At 37.3% G+C, this 21,368-nt stretch overlaps 1 protein-coding gene across 8 annotated transcripts in view; it reads right to left on the bottom strand.

The window, feature by feature from the left end:
• The window catches only part of INPP4B (inositol polyphosphate-4-phosphatase type II B), a 797,414-nt gene that overhangs the window by 180,830 nt on the left and 595,216 nt on the right, over positions 1-21,368 (bottom strand). For all 8 annotated transcript variants that reach the window (XM_032412907.1, XM_032412905.1, XM_032412906.1 and 5 more), the window contains one exon: positions 19,456-19,603. In XM_032412907.1, coding sequence (XP_032268798.1) covers positions 19,456-19,603 — 148 coding nt within the window. The remainder of the gene's footprint in view (positions 1-19,455; positions 19,604-21,368) is intronic.

Here is a 21,368-nt window from a genome sequence, read left to right on the forward strand (position 1 = left end):
GGCCTGCCACCAAATGGTTGATGGGTTTCCCCGGGGGCATGGCACACCCTCTTAGCATCCACTGTCAGTTATATATTAGTGGTTGGTTAAGCACTAGACAAAAAAAGCCTTAATGACATATGTACCACAAATACGGTTCAAAAAAGCACGAGTATTTTTGCGCACCGATGATAACGGTGTTTTTGCATACGTATCTGTATGTTTGATGTTACTGATTTCCCTACTATTTGTCGTTTTGCCAACATACGGTAGAGGTGGAACCACCACGGTGTCACTTCACACCTGTTCTTCCACTGTGATTATCCCAAATATCCTGTGAGATTAGCCAAGTTACAGGACACTGCAATTAATGTATCTTCTTTGATATAGTTTTTTTAAAAAAAAAACACTACAAACTCACAGAATGTTGCAGTTGGAAGGAAGTTCAGAGAGTAATTTGAAACCTCTTGTTTCACAGATGGAAGCAGCTAAAGGAAACAGCTTGCTAGTCTCCGAGTCACTAGAAAACCAAGTCTTTTAGACTAGAATCCCCATGTCCACTCTTTCCTCACCCCATATAATTCCCCAGTGTAAAAACAAAGAAACACACAAACACACAAACACAACTAAACTAAAACACAAAAAAACCAGCGTGCCTTGTTTACTGAAGGTACTTAATGAACATACACTGAATGAGTGGGGCTTGGAATTAGTGGGGCCATTGACTTCTAGGACTACATTGGTAAACTTTCATGTACTTTAAAAGTTAACTTTGAACAAAAGGTAAGTCATAATTTGATATTTTTACTTCTGAACCTTTTAGTTAGAATGGCACAGCTACTAGGTATGCAGTGCATGAAAAAGGATATTCTCTAAAATACGTTCAAGTGCATACTCGTGTCCAGTATTATAAGACCCAGAGAGAGAGCCCAGTCTCTGCATATCGCCACGTTTCTCTAGGCAGCAATCTTGGAACTGATGTTATAGTTAAATACACATCTTCACTAAGCCTTTGGTGTGAATGGCAAAAGAGATAAACTGTGTAAATGCATTTTTAATCCACAGAAAAATATTTTTTAAAAATACTCCTTCCCTCTATAAACATTCTCATTTATTCACAGTAACAACACCTTCTGCTTTCAAAAGCTGTCTCCTTCAATTACAACTTTACAACAATAACAGCAAAAATGTCTTTCTGGAAAATCCATTGCCCTCCTAAACACACACAATCTTTTGTGAATTCATTACTTTACTCTCACTAGAGCTCTATCTTTAAAACAAACCTTCTAGGAGATAGGCTAGGACTCTCCTAGAGTCCAAGAGGTAGACACAAAGCTGTTGGAAATAAAAGACTGAATATTCAAATATTAAGAAGCTTAGGCCTCTTACACATTAAACATTTTTTGGCACTTACTGCCATCCATTCCCTTTTGCTTTGCTACCTACAAAAATAAAAGGTAAATCAGATGAAATAAATCTCAAGGAGACAGGTGATTGCTAAGGCTTACTTGAGAAATATCTTTTTTTTTTTTTTTGAGAAATCTCTTAACACTCTGGATCTTGGCATTCCAACTGTAAAAGTACGATATTCTTGATACTTGATGAAATATTCATGCCAATCTCTGGAAACAACCTTACGGTACACTTTTTCTCTACATGACTTGTTTTGTCTTACCTTGTTTAAATATTTCAAAAATACATGCTTTTCCTCTTCAGCAAAATTGCAAGTTTCTGGAGGTCATAATGATCCTCTGAACCTTCCATAAAGGAACACACTACTAAGCACATAACATGCTTGAAACACAAAACTATTGAATAGCATAAAGAGAGAAATGAGATTAAAAACAAACAACTCTATGAAGAATGAAGAGAAATAATTGAACACAAAATAAGTCCTAGGGAAATTGGAAGAAAATAGCCAAACCTGCCTTAAAGTTTTTACATATAATACATAAAGCATTGGCAAGAATATTAAATAGATGAATAGTTTTTAAACTTGGTTCCCTACACCCCCAGGGCTGCTGTGGCTAGAGGGATGGGGGAGGGTGTTGACAAGAGAAGCCAAGTACATGAACAGGCATCGGGCCCTTTTCCTTACTCCTGCCAAACACCAGCTCCAGTGAAATTTTTTTGATTAATACTGAAATTCCATGTACAGTTCTGTATGGAAAGAAAAAGTTTCTGCTGCTAAAAAAAAGAAAATAAAATTAGGGTTAAGATCACTAAAATAGAACATAGTTTAAAAAGGAGAAAGTTTATCTTCTATATAAAAGATAGTTTTAAAGCCTACTGATGACATATTCAAGGAGGAATTCCAACAGGGGGAATATTTCTCTAAGCCTATGAGTGTGGCAGACTTGTCTTACTCATACTTTTGTCCTACCACAGTCCTTAGTTTGTGGGAAGTGTTCAATATAGGCCTGTGGACTGACTGAATGGAAGGTCTGCTTGCAGATTGTTGTTCTTATATTTTCCTGAAATTTGAGAGACAGTCAGAATATAATCTAACCCCAAAGTAGAATGCTGAGCTCTGCCCCAGTTAAAATGAATGAATGCAACAGATAAATGAGACACTGTTGAGTCCTCCTTGTATGATCTAGGTCTGTAACTCTGGATTAGTCAAGTCTTCTTTAGGGATGGAGAAAGATTCGAAAATGTATCTTCATATGGCATTTCATACTGTGATGGTTAATTTATGTGTCAACCTGTCCCGATATTTAGTTAAATGCTATGGTAGGTGTTTCTGGGTGAGATTAACATTTGAATTGGTATATTGAGTAAAGACCTTGCCCTCACTATTTTGGGTGGGCCTCATCCAATCAGTTGAAGGTGAATAGAGCAAAAGGCCGTCCCCTCCCTGAGTAAGAGAGAATTCCTCTTGACAGACTGACTTTGAACTGGGACACGGGCTTCTTCTTGCCTTTGCAATCAAATTGAAACACTCGCTTTTCCTGGGCTTCAAAATCACTGGCCTTTGCCTTAGCACTATATCATAGACTCTCCTGTGTCTCCAGCTTGTGGACTCATCCTGAAGATGTTAGGACTTGTCAGCCATCATAATTATGTAAGCCAGTTCCTTATAATAAATCTCTCTGTCTCTGTTTCTGTCTCTCTGTCTCTCTCTCTACACACACACACACACACACACACACACACACACACATCCCAAAATAAAACCCTAGACTGTCCTGATTGCTCATATAATTAATACGGTAGCCTTGTAAGACAAATGATAATGTTATTACCTGTAAAAATCTGGAAATTGAAAGATTAAGTAATTTTCTATAATCATAAGCATGTACGGAATGGCAGATATAGGTTCTTGAACTAAGGTCCATAATAATTCCAATTCTGTGTTTTTATCATTACAACACACTTTCCCCTGCTCAATCCATTTTAAATCAAGAATCTTGGCACATTAGAAAAAAACTCTAAATGAGTTTTGCCATATTCGTTCCTGTGCAGATATTGTAATATTCAAACAGCAAAATAAAACACATATTTCTATTGTCAGCTTGATGATACTAAGCGCTCTACAGGACCTCTCATTAAGTGATACCATGAATCCATAATGATGAACTTAATGGCACACAGCATCTGCCCTCAGTATGGGGAGGTGGTAGGGCCTAGTGTACTTTCCATGATAAGTAACATACCACATGGTATTCTAACTGAGCATCAACACTGTATGAAGAAAAATGAAACAGAAGAAATAACACTAATCAGGTATGAATCACCAGTGGAGTCCTCACGTAATATCCTCATCTTTGGATATTTAGGACTTAAGATTTTTCTCAGAGAAAGCAAGCAAGAGAGACAGAGAAAAAAATACAAAGAGAAGCAAAGTGAAAGAGAACGCTGTAAAACATTTACGAGATTCATCGGTTTGAGGTCTATTTGATATATATGAGACTTAAACAGAATGGCTAGTTCCCTATCACTTTCCCACTAATCAATGTTTCTTTAAGGTCAGTAAAGATTTTCAGTGTGCCTTTATTTCATCCAAGTATGCAAATGTCGATAGAACTCTCAAAAGGCATGCGCTTCAGCCATGTCAGAATAAATAAGGCATAGAACGAGGCTGGAGAAGTAGACACAGGATCCTGCCTGCCTTGTAGGCCACGTGAAGGGGAAGCCTTGTCTGTTGATAAATCTTGAAACAAAGTACGTAAATTATATTTCAGAATATTAGACCACGTCAAATGGACAGGCTGGGTCACTATGTTGTACAATCCTACTGCATATATTTTTGTATAGCAAGGATGTTTTTGAAAAAGAATTTACCTGGATATATTCTAGTTCTAGTTTATAATTCCTAATATATAATTTTAACACTTTTAAAAAGGCACTTCTGTAGTGTTATCAGTCTGAAATAAATGGACTTTATCGTAAAGTATGTTGAGAAGAAATGTCTTCCGCATTTCTCTCAAACTAGATATAATACTTAGGAAAACAATTTAACAGTATATGATAATATTTAAGTAAGCATGTAGAACATGTCTCTCAAACATTTATCTCTGTGCAGCAACTAGGCTTTCAGCCTGGGATTTCAAAATATCATACCAACAATCTTTTTCATGTATAAGAATATACTACATTCAAAAAATAGATTTAGGATATAGGTATATATCTACACAGATACTTATAATTCTATAATATAGCTATACAATATAGAATACGGAACACTCGAAAATATAGTGTTGAAAAAAATTGTTTGCCTTCATTGATATAAAATATTTTATCACTACAAACTTAGTATATGTGTATTTACAAACACTAATATATAAGACAAGGCATGTACATTCTCCCAAAGAAGTAGTAATGAAACTTTGTATGTTCCAACACTATCATATTTTTCCCTACTAAAGTATTTTGGTACATATTTTTTATATTTTATTTACAAGATTGTTTCCCTGCATCATACACACAATATTTATGTTTTATATAAAACCTAAGAAAGTCTTCAAGTTAATTCTTATAAAATATTTCTTTTCTTCTAAACTGCCAACATAAATGCCAGAAAGTCTCTCTTTCCCCCTCCCTGGGATCAAAAGAGAAAAATATATGATATAAATCAAACTATTTTTTTTCCTGGAGAGTTTTATGGACCATGGAGTTTTGTACCAAGACAGGCTTTTCAAATATCGTCTTACAGTGTAGGACGGTACACTTTTTCTGATACAGCCAAACACTATATGGTCACAGAACCTCCCATCTAAAACTATATGTGTGCACACCGTGATTTAATACTATATTTGTAGCTGTCATGAAGCTTCAACGCTATAAGTACCATCATTTTATCTAATAACTAATGTATTTCAATGTAGACTGAGCACAGCAAACCTTTGAAGTAGGACAAAATCCGAAAAAACACTCAACATAAACAAAATACGTGGCAACAGTAAAACAAACTATAAAAATTTTATAGGTGGTAGTTTGGCAAGACCTACATAACTTGTCTGTGTGCAACCCAAGCTGAGAGACTGTAAAACTTAAAGCATTATAAACACAGGCAAAGACACATATAAACACACAGGCACGCGCGCACACACACACACGCGTGCACACACACACGCACACACACACACACACTTTCTATGTATTTGGGATCTCTGAGTTGTCTTTAACATGTCATTCTCCTGTCCTTTTCCATTATAACAACTCCATAATAAGCCAGTTGCCATTTCTCCCTATCCTTCAGGCATGCTAGATCAAAGAACTGGTTTGCTTTTTAATTACTAATCCCTTATGTACAATTTAGTAAACTTCTCAAAAACAATGTGTTATACTGAGTACTTTGTAAGCAGAACCTCCCCCTCTTCTCTTCCCAACACGTTATTCTAGTATGGTTCTCAAGAGGTTAAATATCAGGGCTGTCTCAAGGAAACTCCTATTGGAAATCTGCATTTTATAATATTTTCGATCAGACTGTGTAAGTCTGTAATGTGAGCCATGGATTTTAAGAAGATAAAGTCACAGGCAGAAAAGCCATTAATAGACTGTTGCACTGTCACAGGCAAGACGTGATGGTGGTTGGGATTAGAGTAGGTGGAGTGAACATGTAAAAAAATGAGTAAATGAGTTCATTATGTTGTGCACCTGAAATTAACAATGTTATATGTCAATTATACCTCAAAAAAAGAGAAAAATAAACAAAACAGAAATAAAAGCAGCATATAGTCCATGCAAGAAGTCTGTTTCAAAAAAAGAAAGAAGATAATAAGGACAAAATCAGAAATAACAGACAATAGGAAGAGTAGAATTGACAAGTCCACAAGAATTCTCTTTCAAAAAAATCAATAAAGTATATTAATCCTTATAACAAGCATACAAAAGCTACATGAATAAACTACAATATTGCATTTGTATGCATAAAAGAAGATTTTAGCAGGCCATATTCTTGAATGTGAAGAGCAAATATTCCAAATATGTCAGTTCTTTTGAAGGTAATTTTGTTGTTGTCACTGTTTAATTTTCTTAATTACTTTAGTGATGACAATGGAGAGGCATGGAAACTGGCAAGTATTATAAGGAGGTGAGAAAGAAATGGAACACTGAGAAAGTGATATTGAAGAAATTAAGTTTTCAGAAATGTGGCTAATTGGCATTTCATTTTATAAATGTAATCAAATAAATTCCAGATAATTAAAATTAAAATAAACAAAAATGTTGAAAGTATTAATACTGAACTAAACTCAAAGACAAACTTTATAAGTATCTCAAAGGCCACATGGAGCCCATGGGATCTCAGTGGTTATCTGTCATCCCATCATAGAAACCACTAGGCATCCAAAGGATGCTATAAGGAATCCAGGATCTTTTTGTCACTGTTGCCATGAGAACACAGTAAGCCCATCCTCATTTACCTACGTATTTTCTTGAGGTAGGGAAGGGGTAAAACTTAAATTCTAAATGACTGGTAATTTTCCAAGACAAACTACAATATTGTATTTGTATGCATAAAAGAAGATTTTAGCAGGCCATATTCTTGAATGTGAAGAGCAAATATTCCAAATATTGTGGAATAGTCATCCACAATTTTTTAGACCAAGGCTGAGGGAGAACTAAATTTTGAATAGACTTCAATGTTTGCAAATAAACTGTTTAAATTAAAAGAAATGAAGATATAGTTAACTGGCAAGTCTATTCTCTGTTATTTATTTGTAAGGGTTTATGTATTTGCTTTCTATTGCCGTGTAGCAAATTACAATTCTAAATCCATCATCCAGGGATAACCATTGTTAATATGTTCATATATATATATATATATAAGTATTGCTCTAGTATATATCTAGTCTATTTTTCCTTCTAGTCTTTTTACGTATCAGTAAAAATTCAGATGCAATAATTTTCACTGATTAGTAGCCTACACTTTTATTTAACATTATGTCGTAGAATCACAGATGTATTCATAAAACAACTCAAATAAGCAAGAAAAACTAAGCATGATACCAGGGCATGACAGTCATGGGGACCAAAATTCTGCTTCCCATAGGAAGGCTTATGAAGATGAGAATAGATGTAAAAGATAAAGACACAATATCCCTTCTGGGTGGTAAATTTAGAAGAATTTTACTTTTTCTTTTTTGTTTTCTGTATTTTTACTATACTATTTTCTATAGTGCATATATTATTTTTTATGGAAAAAATCCAATGTAATGTAATATAATTTTCTCAGGAAGGATTTCCAAGAATGCAAAGGAAGCATTTTACACTGTTTAGGAGTGTTGAAAGACAAAAGCACTATGGCACCTGTAGTCTTCATCAAACAAGGTAAGAGAGTTCATCTAAGTTTTGGGGTTTAGGAAGGAGGTTGAGGTGAGTAAAATACTTTCTGGGATCTGAGTAAGACTAGGGTTAAAAGAAGCTAAGAAAAGAACATCAGAGTAAAGCTTTGTCCAGGCTGGAGATTCTACCCAGCCAAGAGAAATGATATAAGTTCTTTTGCGGGACAAAGCCCACTCTTATATTTTTAATTTATTATGTTATGTTATATAAATTTTATAATATAATTTAATTTTTATGCTATATCAATTTATAGTAATTATAATTCTTAATGAAATTATTTTCTCAATGGATGGTATAGATATTCAAGTAAGTTTTGTGAGCGGCATTTTTTGAGTTCCTGCATATTTATGTCCTTTCCATCACCTTCATTCATAAAATATTCATAACCTGGCCCTATACAATAAAGTGGGGTCACAGGCTCTTCCTCTCAAAAATCAGTGGATGTTATTCTATGGGCTTCTACAGGGAAGTATAAGGTTACCCTGGTTTTACCATGTCAAAGAAAAAATACCAAAGCTGCCTAAGTTTTTACTGTTTTCTTTCAAGCTTTTGCATGAGTTCTTCTTCCCCAAGAACACTTCAAGTTATTTGGTAGTGTCCAGCTCTGTGCTTTGTACATCTAACATCTTCTCTCTCATCATTCTGAACATTTTTCACCCTCGTTTAGCATTTGAGATGAGCTTATCATGTTTGCCTTCCACATTACTGATACAATTTCTCAGTGTCAGATCTGTTCTTTTCTGCTGGCTCTGTAGACTTAATTTGGTTGCTTCATTTTAAAATTTCATTATTCCCTGCATTATTCCCTCCGTTTTACAGCATTTTCCCTAAAAGATGATAATTATTTTCTTATGGATTTCTAATTCTGTTTCATAATTAAGAGATTTAAACAGAAAAGGTGGTGGAGAGGAGCAGATGGCAGAGGAGTAGGAGACCTGGATTTTGTCTGGTCTCAGGAATTCAGCTGGATAGGGATCAGACCATTCTGAACACCTACAAACTCAACAGAAGATCGAAGAAAAGAATAGCAACAACTCTCTGAACAGAAAAGCGACCACTTTCTGGAAGGTAGGACGTGCGGAGAAGTGAATCCAAAGCGATATTTGGGAGGATAGACGGCGGGGAGGGGGCCTCTGTCAGCCGCTACCGGCAAGTGATAGAGCCGCGGAGCACAAAATCGGAACTTTTAGAAGTCAGCTCCGCTGAGGGACCTCGATCTGGTGGCTGAGCGGGGGGTGGAAGCCTCGCGGGACAGTGTGGTCTCAGGACCGTCGGGGTCACAGAAAGACTGGGGGTGCCTGAGTGCGGCAGAGCTCCCAGGTATCAGAGTGGGGAAGCAGGCTGCAGAGACGGAGCTGAGGCGCAGGCTCTCAGCTCGGGGTTGCCATAAACCGTGATCCGCGGCACAACTGGGCCACTGCTCCTCCAGCAGGGACCCAACAAGCGGCAGATCCGGGGAGACTCCCCTTCCTCCCCTGGGAGGAGCGGTGCGGGAGCGCACCGCAGGGATCTGCTGGGTTTGGGAGACTCCACACGGAGTCGGGTGCCAAAGATAGAAACGCTCTGTCACAGGCAAGGTGAGTGTGGTGTGCCGCCGGGGATGGGGAGACGGGAGTGATTGACTGCTTTTCTCTGGGGGCTCACTGAGGAGCGGGGCCCCGAGTTCTCAGCTCCTCCGGGGCAGAGATTGGGAGGCTGCCATTTTCACTCTCGGCCTCCAAAGCTGCATGGAAAGCTTGCAGGAAACAAAAGCTCCCGAGAGCAAACCCGAGTAGATTACTTAGCCCGGACCGGCCAGGGCGGGGCAATTTTGCCTCCGGCAGAGACATTTGGAAACCACGGCAACAGGCCCCTCCCCCAGAAGATCAGCAAGAACAGCCAGCCAAGACCAAGTTTACAGATCAATGAGAATGGCAGAACTCCAGCGCTAGGGGAATACAGCACATAGAATTCATGGCTTTTTTACCATGATTCTTTAGTCTTTCAAAGTTAATTTTTTTTAACTGTCTTTTATTTTTTTAAATTTTTATTTTTCCCTTTTTCAACCAACATCTTATCAATCCCTTTTTTAAAAAAAAATTTTTATTTTTCATTTTTAGAGTCATATTCTATCCCTTCATAGTAGTTACCCTTATTTTTGGCATATATATATATATATATATATAATTTGTTCTCTCTTTAAAATTTTGAGATACAGTTTCTTCTAACAGATCAAAATATACCCGAAATCTCTAGTGTATGGCTTTGTTCTAGTCTCCTGCCTGATCACATTCTCTCCCTTTCCTTTCTTTTTTTTCTTAAATCCTCTTCTTTTTTCAAACAACTTCTTACCAATTCCTTTTATAAAATTTTTTATAATTTTCATCTTTACAGTCATATTCCATCCCTTCAACGTATCAACCCTTATTTTTGTACATATGTAAGTTTTTCTTTCTTTAAAAATTTGGGAGGCACTTTCTTCTAACAGACCAAAATACACCCAAAATCTAGTGTGTGGCACTGATCTATGCACCAGCCTGATCATATTTGATCATATTCTGTTTTTTTTGTTTGTTTTGTTCTGTTTTTGTCTGCTTTTACCTTTTTCTTTCTCTTTTTTCTTTCTTTCCCTTTCTTTTCCCCCGGCTTCAGGTCTTTTCTGATTTGTTTAGAGTATATTCTCTGGGGACGTTGTTACCCTGTTAGCATTTTGTTCTCTCATTCATCTGTTCTCTGGACAAAATGACAAGATGGAAAAAATCACCTCAACAAAAAGAACAAGAGGTAGTACTGACTGCTAGGGACCTACTCAATCCAGACATTAGTACGATGTCGGATCTAGAGTTCAGAATCATGATTTTAAAGATACTAGCTGGGCTTGAAAAAAGCATGGAAGTTATTAGAGAAACCCTTTCTGGAGAAATAAAAGAACTAAAATCTAACCAAGTCAAAATCAAAAAGGCTATTAATGAGGTGCAATCAAAAATGGGGGCGCTAACTGCTAAGATAAATGAGGCAGAAGAGAGAATCAGCGATATAGAAGACCAAATGATGGAAAATCAAGAAGCTGAGAAAAAGAGAGAGAAACAACTACTGGATCACGAGGGCAGAATTCGAGAGATAGGCGATATGGTAAGACGAAACAACATTAGAATAATTGGGATCCCAGAAGAAGAAGAAAGAGAGAGGGGGGCAGAAGGTATATTGGAGCAAATTATAGCAGAGAACTTCCCTAATTTGGGGAAGGAAACAGGCATCAAAAAACAGGAGGCACAGAGAACCCCTCTCAAAATCAATAAAAATAGGTCAACACCCCGACGTCGAATAGTAAAACTTACGAGTCTCAGAGACAAAGAGAAAATCCTGAAAGCAGCTCGGGACAAAAGATCTGTAATGTACAATGGCAGAAACATTAGATTGGCAACAGACCTAGCCACAGAGACCTGGCAGGCCAGAAAGGACAGGCATGATATATTCAGAGCAGTAAATGAGAAAAATAGGCAGCCAAGAATACTATATCCAGCTAGGCTGTCATTGAAAATTGAAGGAGAGATAAAAAGCTTCCAGGACAAACAAAAACTAAAGGAATTTGCAAACACGAAACCAGCCCTACAAGAAATATTGAAAGGGGTCCTCTAAGCAAAGAGAGAGCCTAAAAGCAACATAGACCAGAAAGGAACAAAGACAATATACAGTAACAGTCACCTTACAGGCAATACAATGGCACTAAATTCCTATCTTTCAATAGTTACCCTGAATGTAAATGGGCTAAATGCCCCAATCAAAAGACACAGGCTATCAGACTGGATTAAAAAATAAGACCCATTGATATGCTATCTGCAAGAGACTCATTTTAGACCCAAAGACACCTCCAGATTGAAAGTGGGGGGGTGGAAAACCATTTACCATGCAAATGGACACCAAAAGAAAGCTGGGGTGGCAATCCTTATATCAGACAAATTAGATTTTAAACCAAAGACTGTAATAAGAGACGACGAAGGGCACTATATCCTACTTAAAGGGTCTATCCAACAAGAAGATCTAACAATTGTAAATGTCTATGCCCCTAACATGGGAGCAGCCAATTATATAAACCAATTAATAACAAAAGCAAAGAAACACATTGACAATAATACAATAATAGTGGGGGACTTTAATACCCCCCTCACTGAAATGGACAGATCATCTAAGCAAAAGATCAACAAGGAAATAAAGGCTTTAAATGACACACTGGACCAAATGGACTTCACAGATCTATTCAGAACATTCCATCCCAAAGCAACAGAATACACATTCTTCTCTAGTGCCCATGGAACATTCTCCAGAATAGATCACATCCTAGGTCACAAATCAGGTCTCATCTGGTACCAAAAGATTGGGATCATTTCCCTGCCTATTTTCAGACCACAATGCTTTGAAACTAGACCTCAATCACAAGAGGAAAGTCGGAAAGAACTCAAATACATGGAGGCTAAAGAGCATCCTACTGAAGAATGAATGGGTCAACCAGGAAATTAAAGAAGAATTAAAAAAATTCATGGAAACCAATGAAAATGAAAACACAACTATTCAAAATCTTTGGGATGCAGCAAAGGCAGTCCTAAGAGGAAAGTATATAGCAATACAAGCCTTTCTCAAGAAACAAGAAAGGTCTCAAATACACAAACTTACCCTACACCTAAAGGAGCTAGAGAAAACACAGCAAATAAAGCCTAAACCCAGTAGGAGAAGAGAAATAATAAAGATCAGAGCAGAAATCAATGAAATAGAAACCAAAAGAACAGTAGAACAGATCAACGAAACTAGGAGATGGTTCTTTGAAAGAATTAACAAGATTGATAAACCCCTGGCCAGACTTAATCAAAAAGAAAAAGGAATGACCCAAATCAACAAAATCATGAATGAAAGAGGAGAGATCACAACCAACACCAAAGAAATACAAACAATTATAAGAACATACTATGAGCAACTCTATGCCGGCAAATTAGATAACCTGGAAGAAATGGATGCATTCCTAGAGATGTATCAACTACCAAAACTGAACCAGGAAGAAATAGAAAACCTGAACAGACGTATAACCACTAAGGAAATTGAAGCAGTCATCAAAAATCTCCCAACAAACAAGAGCCCAGGGCCAGATGGCTTCCCAGGGGAATTCTACCAAACATTTCAAGAAGAATTAATACCTATTCTTCTGAAACTGTTCCAAAAAATAGAAATGGAAGGAAAACTTCCAAACTCGTTTTATGAGGCCACCATTACCTTGATCCCAAAACCAGACAAAGACCCCATCAAAAAGGAGAATTACAGACCAATATCCTTGATGAACATGGATGCAAAAGTTCTCACCAAAATGCTAGCCAATAGGATCCAACAGTACATTAAAAGGATTATTCACCACGACCAAGTGGGATTTATCCCTGGGCTGCAAGGTTGGTTCAACACCCACAAATCAATCAATGTGATACATTAACAAAAGAAAGAACAAGAATCATATGATCCTCCCAATAGATGCAGAAAAAGTATTTGACAAAGTACAGCATCCTTTCTTGATCAAAACTCTTCAGAGTATAGGGATAGAGGATACATACCTCAATATCATAAAAGCCATCTGTGAAAAACCTACAGCGAATATCATTCTCAATGGGGAAAAACTGAGAGCTTCCCCCTAAGGTCAGGAACGTGGCAGGGATGTCCACCATCACCACTGCTATTCAACATAGTACTAGAAGTCCTAGCCACGGCAATCAGACAACAAAAAGAAATCAAAGGCATCCAAATCAGCAAAGAAGAAGTCAAACTCTCACTGTTTGCAGATGATATGATACTTTTGTGGAAAACCTAAAAGACTCCACCCCAAAACTGCTAGAACTCATACAGGAATTCAGTAAAGTGGCAGGATATAAAATCAATGCACAGAAATCAGTGACATTCCTATACACCAACAACAAGACAGAAGAAAGAGAAATTAAGGAGCCGATCCCATTTACAATTGCACCCAATACCATAAGATACCTAGGAATAAATCTAACCAAAGAGGCAAAGGATCTGTACTCAGAAAACTATAAAATACTCATGAAAGAAATTGAAGAAGACACAAAGAAATGGAAAAACATTCCATGCTCATGGATTGGAAGAACAAATATTGTGAAGATGTCAATGCTACCTAGAGCAATCTACACATTCAATGCAATCCCCATCAAAATATCATCCACTTTTTTCAAAGAAATGGAACAAATAATCCTAAAATTTGTATGGAACCAGAAAAGATGTCGAATAGCCAGAGGAATGTTGAAAAAGAAAAGCAAAGCTGGCGGCATCACAATTCCGGACTTCCAGCTCTAATACAAAGCTGTCATCATCAAGACAGTATGGTACTGGCACAAAAACAGACACATAGATCAATGGAACAGAATAAAGAGCCCAAAAATGGACCCTCAACTCTCTGGTCAACTAATTTGACAAAGCAGGAAAGAATGTCCAATGGAAAAAAGACAGTCTCTTCAACAAATGGTGTTGGGAAAATTGGACAGCCACATGCAGAAGAATGAAACGACCATTTCCTTACACCACACACAAAAATAAACTCCAAGTAGTTGAAAGACCTAAATGTGAGAAAGTAGTCCATCAAAATCCTAAAGGAGAACACAGGCAGCAACCTCTTCGACCTCAGCTGCAGCAACTTCTTCCTAGAAACATTGCCAAAGGTAAGGGAAGCAAGGGCAAAAATGAACTATTGAGACTTCATCAAGATAAAAAGCTTTTGCACAGCAAAAGAAATAGTCAACAAAACCAAAAGACAACAGACAGAATGGGAGAAGATATTTGCAAATGACATATCAGATAAAGGGCTAGTATCCAAAATCTATAAAGAACTTATTAAACTCAACACCCAAAGAACAAATGATCCAATCAAGAAATGGGCAGAAGACATGAACAGACATTTTTCCAAAGAAGACATCCAAATGTCCAACAGACACATGAAAAAGTGCTCAACATCTCTCGGCATCATGGAAATCCAAATCAAAACCTCAATGAGATACCACCTCACACCAGTCAGAATGGCTAAAATGAACAAGTCAGGAAAACGACAGATGTTGGCGGGATGCAGAGAAAGGGAAACCCTCCTACACTGTTGGGGGAATGCAAGCTGGTGCAACCACTCTGGAAAACAGTATGGAGGTTCCTCAAAAAGGTGAAAATAGAGCTACTATATGATCCAGCAATTGCACTACTGGGTATTTACCCCAAAGATACGAATGTAGGGATCCAAAGGGGTACGTGCACCCCGATGTTTATAGCAGCAATGTCCACAATAGCCAAACTGTGGAAAGAGCCAAGATGTCCATCGACAGATGAATGCATAAAAAAGAAGTGGTATATACATACAATGGAATATTATGCAGCCATCAAAAGGAATGAGATCTTGCCATTTGCAACGACGTGGATGGAACTGGAGGGTGCTATGCTGAGCGAAATAAGTCAATCAGAGAAAGACATGTATCATATGACCTCACTGATATGAGGAATTCTTAATCTCAGGAAACAAACTGAGGGTTGCTGGAGTGGGGGGTGGGGTGGGAGGGATGGGGTGGCTGGGTGATAGACATTGGGGAGGGTATGTGCTGTGGTGAGCGCTGTGAATTGTCTAAGACTGTTGAATCACAGATCTGTACCTCTGAAACAAATAATGCAATATATTAAGAAAAAAAAAGAAGATAGCAGGAGGGGAAGAATGAAGGGGGGAAATCGGAGGGGGAGACGAACCATGAGAGACGATGGACTCTGAAAAACAAACTGAGGGTTCTAGAGGGGAGGGGGGTGGGAGGATGGGTTAGCCTGGTGATGGGTATTAAAGAGGGCACGTATTGAATGGAGCACTGGGTGTTATATGCAAACAATGAATCATGGAACACTACATCAAAAACTAATGATGTAATGTATGGTGATTAACATAACAATAAAAAATTAAAAAAAAAAGAAAAGGTGGTGGAGAAAGCAGATGATATATAGAATAGTCTGCTTTCTCCTTGTCCCCTACTCATTATTTCCCCCTGGGATATACTGTCAGTGAATGGATAGACAGAGATATTAACAGGAGTGGAGAGGAGATAGGGGTTAAAGATAGCACTGTGGAGGACTCAAAAGTAGTAGACATGCAGAAGGTAAGCTGCTCAGCCTTTTTAAGGGAGTCTTTAAACTAATGACAAAAGACAGACTGAGGCAGGGCACCTGAATGGCTCAGTCAGTTAAGTGTTTGACTCTTGATTTTATTTCCAGTGATGATCTTGGGGTCCTGAGATTGAGCCCCATGTCAGGCTTTGGGCTCAGCAGGGAGTCTGCTTGGGATTCTCTCTCTCCCGCTCCCTCTGCCCCTATCCCCACTCTCTCTCAAATAAATAAGTAAATAAGTCTTAAAAAAAAAAAAACAGACAGACTGGGGCAATATCAGGAGTCTTTCTCTTCATTCTCTTTCTCACTAGCTTGCTGCAGTTTTAGATGAAATAGCATTAGTGGTCTGTCAATTAAGATTTTCAACCCTGGGTGCCTGGGTGGCTCTGTCAGTTAAGTGTCTGCCTTTGGCTCAGGTCACGATCCAGGGGTCCTGGGATTGAGCCCTGCGTGGGCTCTCTGCTCAGTGGGGTGTCTGCTTCTCTGTCTGCCCCTCCCCCTGCTCATGCCCTCGCTCCCTCTCTCAAAAAAAAAACCTTAAAAAAAAGATTTTCAACCCAAAACATTACTCTAATAATTAGCAACTATGTTATAAATAGTATGTAGTATAATAATAAGGTAGTATGATTTTTTATTTTAACAATGTAGTAGTATGTTAATAGATTTCCATGTTTTGTGAATGGTCGTAATTTTCCAATTTTTGTGTCTTTATAGATTATTTTTTAAATTTTAATTCCAGCATAGTTAACACACAGTTTTATATTCATTTCAGGTGTAGTGATTCAACAATTCCATACATTACTCAGTGCTCATCACAGTAATTGTACTCTTAATCCCCTTCACCTATTTCACCCATCCCCCCACTTACCTCCCCTCTGGTAACCATCTGTTTGTTCTCTATAGCTAAGGGTTTGTTTTTTGGTTTGTCTCTTTTTTTTTATTTGTTCATTTGTTTTGTTTCTTAAATTCCACATATGAGTGAAATCATATGGTACTTGTCTTCCTCTGACTGACTTATTTCACTTAGTATTATACTCACTAGATCCATCCATTTGTAGCTAATGGCAAGATTTCATTCTTTTTTATGGCTGACTAATTCTATTTTGTGTGTGTGTGTATATATATATATGCTTTATCCATTCACCTATTGATGCATACTTGGTTGCTTTCATAATTTGGTTATTGTAAATAATGCTGCAGTAAACACAGGGGTGCATGTATTCCTTTGAATTAGTGTTTTTGTATTCTTTGGGTAAATACCCAGTAACACGATTAGTAGATTACACGGATCCCAGAAGAAGAGAAAAAAAAGAGGCAGAAAATTTATTTGAAGAAATAATAGCTGAAAATTTCCTAAATTTGGGGAAGGAAACAGAAATCTAGTTCCAGGAGGCACAGAAACTCCCCAATAAGATCAACCCAAGAAGGTCTACACCAAGACACACAGTATTTAAAATGGCAAAAGTAGTGATAAATAGAGAATTTTAAAACCACCAAGAGAAAACAAAACAGTTACATACAAGGCAAACCCATAAGGCTATCATTGGATTTTTCAACAGAAACTTTGCTGGCCAGGAGGGTCTGGCATGATACAGATATTTTAGTGAGAATTTAGGCCTGGCTAACTTAGATTGAGTTATCAGGAGTTATTTTTAGGGCAAGGTCTAACTCTAACTTCTTAAATCCACCACATCTATCAAATCCTCGTCTGTGGTTCTCAGCTGAAATAAAGGCACTGTGATGACCTCTAACTCATGCTTGTCTACGGACTTCTTCCTTATTCTACAACCCCTGTGAGGAAGAGTAATCCTCTCCAAACCTTCCATGTGAAATGTGATCTTTACATGACACTAGTAGGAATGGTTCTTAGTGTCCCATAATCTCGAATATAACAATGCTGAGGTTGATAATTCTTTTATGACTTCAAAGATCCAAACTCCCTAAGTTTGCTTATCCTTCCTGGGAATTTGTTTTGCCCATTACATACGCTTAGTACTAGCTCTAGGTAAGGATAATATTGAATAATTTGGCTTACATTAATTCATCCTTGTAGCCAGCTGTTATAGGTAGTCTACTTAGGTTCCTGAACATGTTACAGCTTCTCTTGTCCTGAGACAATACCTTTCATCTCATTTCTGTGGTCTGATTATCCGCAATCTGCTACTCTCAAATATCTATCTTCTGTCTCTCTTTCAATCTTTATTTCCCCTCAATCCAGGCTGTTTTCTTACAACCCAGTTTCCTGTCTGATTTTCTCTAAAATCTAGGCTCTCTGTTTTCTTTTATTTTTCTTTCTCTTACTCCTCACTCAGAAATATAGTATTTGTGCAGTCATTCCTACACTAAAATATACTGTAATACTGCCAGGTTTGACCTGCCTTGTCCATTGTTTGCTCGCTGGTTTAGATCAATACAACATGCTTGGGGACTATAGAGTCCACTGAAAGGGTACACTACTATTAAGTAACTTGGTGTATTAATGTGGACATAGGCCAGAGATCCAAATTTTAGACATTTCACACTTTGCTATGTATTTCAGCAATTATAAATGTTACAAAAATATTTGCCAATTTTCTGAAATTTACAGCCTTAACAGTATTTAATATAATGTAGTATTCAGTATTTTTAAAGTCACTAGAGGTTTATAAGGTGGAAAAAATAAATTGTTTGAGTTGTCATGGCTCAGAGATATTCTTATTAACAATCAGTTCCCAGATCTTTCTGTTTTATTATGGCAACAGATTTAAGTTTGCTGTACGACGACATTGTCCATTCATATAGCATACTTTCTCAGTCATCTAAGGGGGTGCCTGGATGGCACAGTCAGTTAAGCGGCTGACTCTTGATTTCAGCTCAGGTCTTGATCTCAGGGTCATGAGACTGAGCGCCGCTTTGGGCTCCGCGCTGGGCAGGGAGCCTGCTTAAGATTCTCTCTCTCCCTCTGCTCCTCCCCCACACTCTCTCTCTTAAGAAAATAAATAAATAAATAAAAGTTTTTAGACCAAAAATATCTGAGAGTCTTGTTACAGATGAGTAGTCCAAAGAACAGTTAAGTAGGAATTTCTTACAGAAACAGTAATCAAGCAGATGAGGTAAAGACAAAAGGATTATTAGCAAGGTCAAAACTCAGGTTATTAGCTAGACACCAACTATACAATAGAAGTATAATGCAAGCCATAAATGAGAGTCATACATGTAATTTTAAACTTTCTTGTACTCATATTTTTAAAGTTAAAAAAAGCAGGTGAAATTAATAATATATTTTATTTAACCCTAAAATACCCTAAATTTTAATATTGCATTATAAAGTCAGTCTTTTTCTGTTTGTGTGATAAGAATTCAAAATCTGTATTTTATACATCAAGAACATTTCAAATTGGACTAGTAGCATTTCAAATGATTAACAGCCAGCAGGGTTAGTGGCCACCAATACTGGACAGTGGCAAGTCGAGATTTTTATGTTATAATCTTACTTTAAGAAAAAATGTTTTATAGAAAAAATAATGTGAGAGACGATCATAAATTATTTTCTCTTACCTACACAAATCTTCTTTTATGTGAAGAGAAATCAATTCCTTAGGAATATGAAAAGAAAGTATGCTCTCTGACATCTGCTCCCGGATTCGCATCCATTTATTGTCAGATGTGGGAAATCTATATAATTTACACACTGGGTTCTTTAGCACTGGGAAGGAAGAAAAAAACAAAAGGTTAATAGTTAAATTATAAATATATGCCCATTAGAGAAAGATCAATTAATAAAATCATTAATCAGTGTACCACTATAATTATTGATTTAATCATATTTTTATCATACATTAGTGAATTTTATCATAATTCACTAATGTACTTGAATTTCTAAGAATTTTGTTCTTTTTTTTACTAGCTTCTGGGACATGTAGTCTTTATTAAATTAAAAAATGATACATCAAGGGGCACCTGGGTGGCTCAGTCGTTAAGCATCTGCCTTCAGCTCAGGTCATGATCCCAGGGTCTTGGGATCAAGCCCCGCATCGGGCTCCCTGCTCGGTGGGAGGCCTGCTTCTCCCTCTCCCACTCCCCCTGCTTGCGTTCCCTCTCTCACTGTGTCTCTCTCTGTCAAATAAATAAATAAAATCTTTTAAATAAATAAATAAATAAATAAATAAATAAAAAATGATACATCAAGTTCCAATATATAAATGTGGCTATTGTGGGTCTCTAGTTTACCACCTATTAATTTCTTCCTCTTCTAAAGATTTTTTTTAAAAGATTTTATTTATTTATTTGACACAGAGGGAGAGCACAAGTAGGGGGAGCAGCAGGCAGAGGGAGAAGCAGACTCCCCGCTGAGCACGGAGCCTGATGCGGGGCTTGATCCCAGGACCCTGGGATCAAGACCTGAGCCGAAGGCAGACGCTTAACTGACTGAGCCACCCAGGCGCCCCTCTTCTAAAGATTTTGTTAAAGCATATGTATTTATAAGTATATATGAAATATATGTATTTATATATAATACACACAAAAATTATATTACTTAATTTCTTCTGATAATTGTTAGTCAACTTTGCTCACTTATGCAGTAGGTGAGAACTGACATGTTATTTCAGAGGTTTCAAATGGCCCACTACTAAAAATGTTTTATTTCTTAAATGCTAGAAAGGTCCATTCCTTGGCTTAAGAGCTATTACAATTCAAATATTATGCATACTTTAATGCCAATGAGTCAATAACATACTTTCCTAATACCACATATTACCAGAAGCAAGACAATGAGGTTGCGAACAAACTGTATTTGTGGGTGGGAAGTGTTTAGGGAAGAAGTAACAAGATCATGCCATCAAGGATTTTAAAAGATTAAGGGAAAAAGTGGAGAGCCAGATATTAAGATAATATTTGATACATTTTCATGAGGCCTTCTACCACATTCCCCAGCCATTTATTTCGGTCAGAAATTTATTTCCACTGCTGTTGAGCAATGATTGCCTTCGTTACACTCAGATACCAAAGCTTAGTGGGCAATAAAATATCAGTCAATTGCCAGTCAAGTACCTATAATTATTTGACTCCAGTTTACCAATAAAGCTGATTTAAAACAAAATTTGATACTAAAATGGAGCATGGGTTATATGAGCCAGGTCTCCTCAATGTATAGGGTAAAATTCCTTTCAAAAGTTCAATGTTCTTTAAGACCATATCTCATTCACTACTTGGGTAAATATACAATAGCTTTCTGAACATTAAAATGAGGATCTATTCACCCATTCCTCTGCAATCATCCATTCTCAGAAGTATAGTCTAGACATTATCATTATCAGAATTGATGCTACATCAGAAACCTTGATTTCAAACCTCCCATTCTTTAACAACCAGACTCAAAGTTTCCAGTATACCTACTTATCCACTACTAAGAATTAGCCAGTGTTTACTTTTCAAAAGCACCAATAGAAGCCAGAAGACAGATATTTCCA

The sequence above is a fragment of the Phoca vitulina genome, unplaced genomic scaffold (genome assembly GCF_004348235.1).
Source record: "Phoca vitulina isolate PV1807 unplaced genomic scaffold, GSC_HSeal_1.0 scaffold14, whole genome shotgun sequence".
Lineage (NCBI taxonomy): Eukaryota > Metazoa > Chordata > Mammalia > Carnivora > Phocidae > Phoca > Phoca vitulina.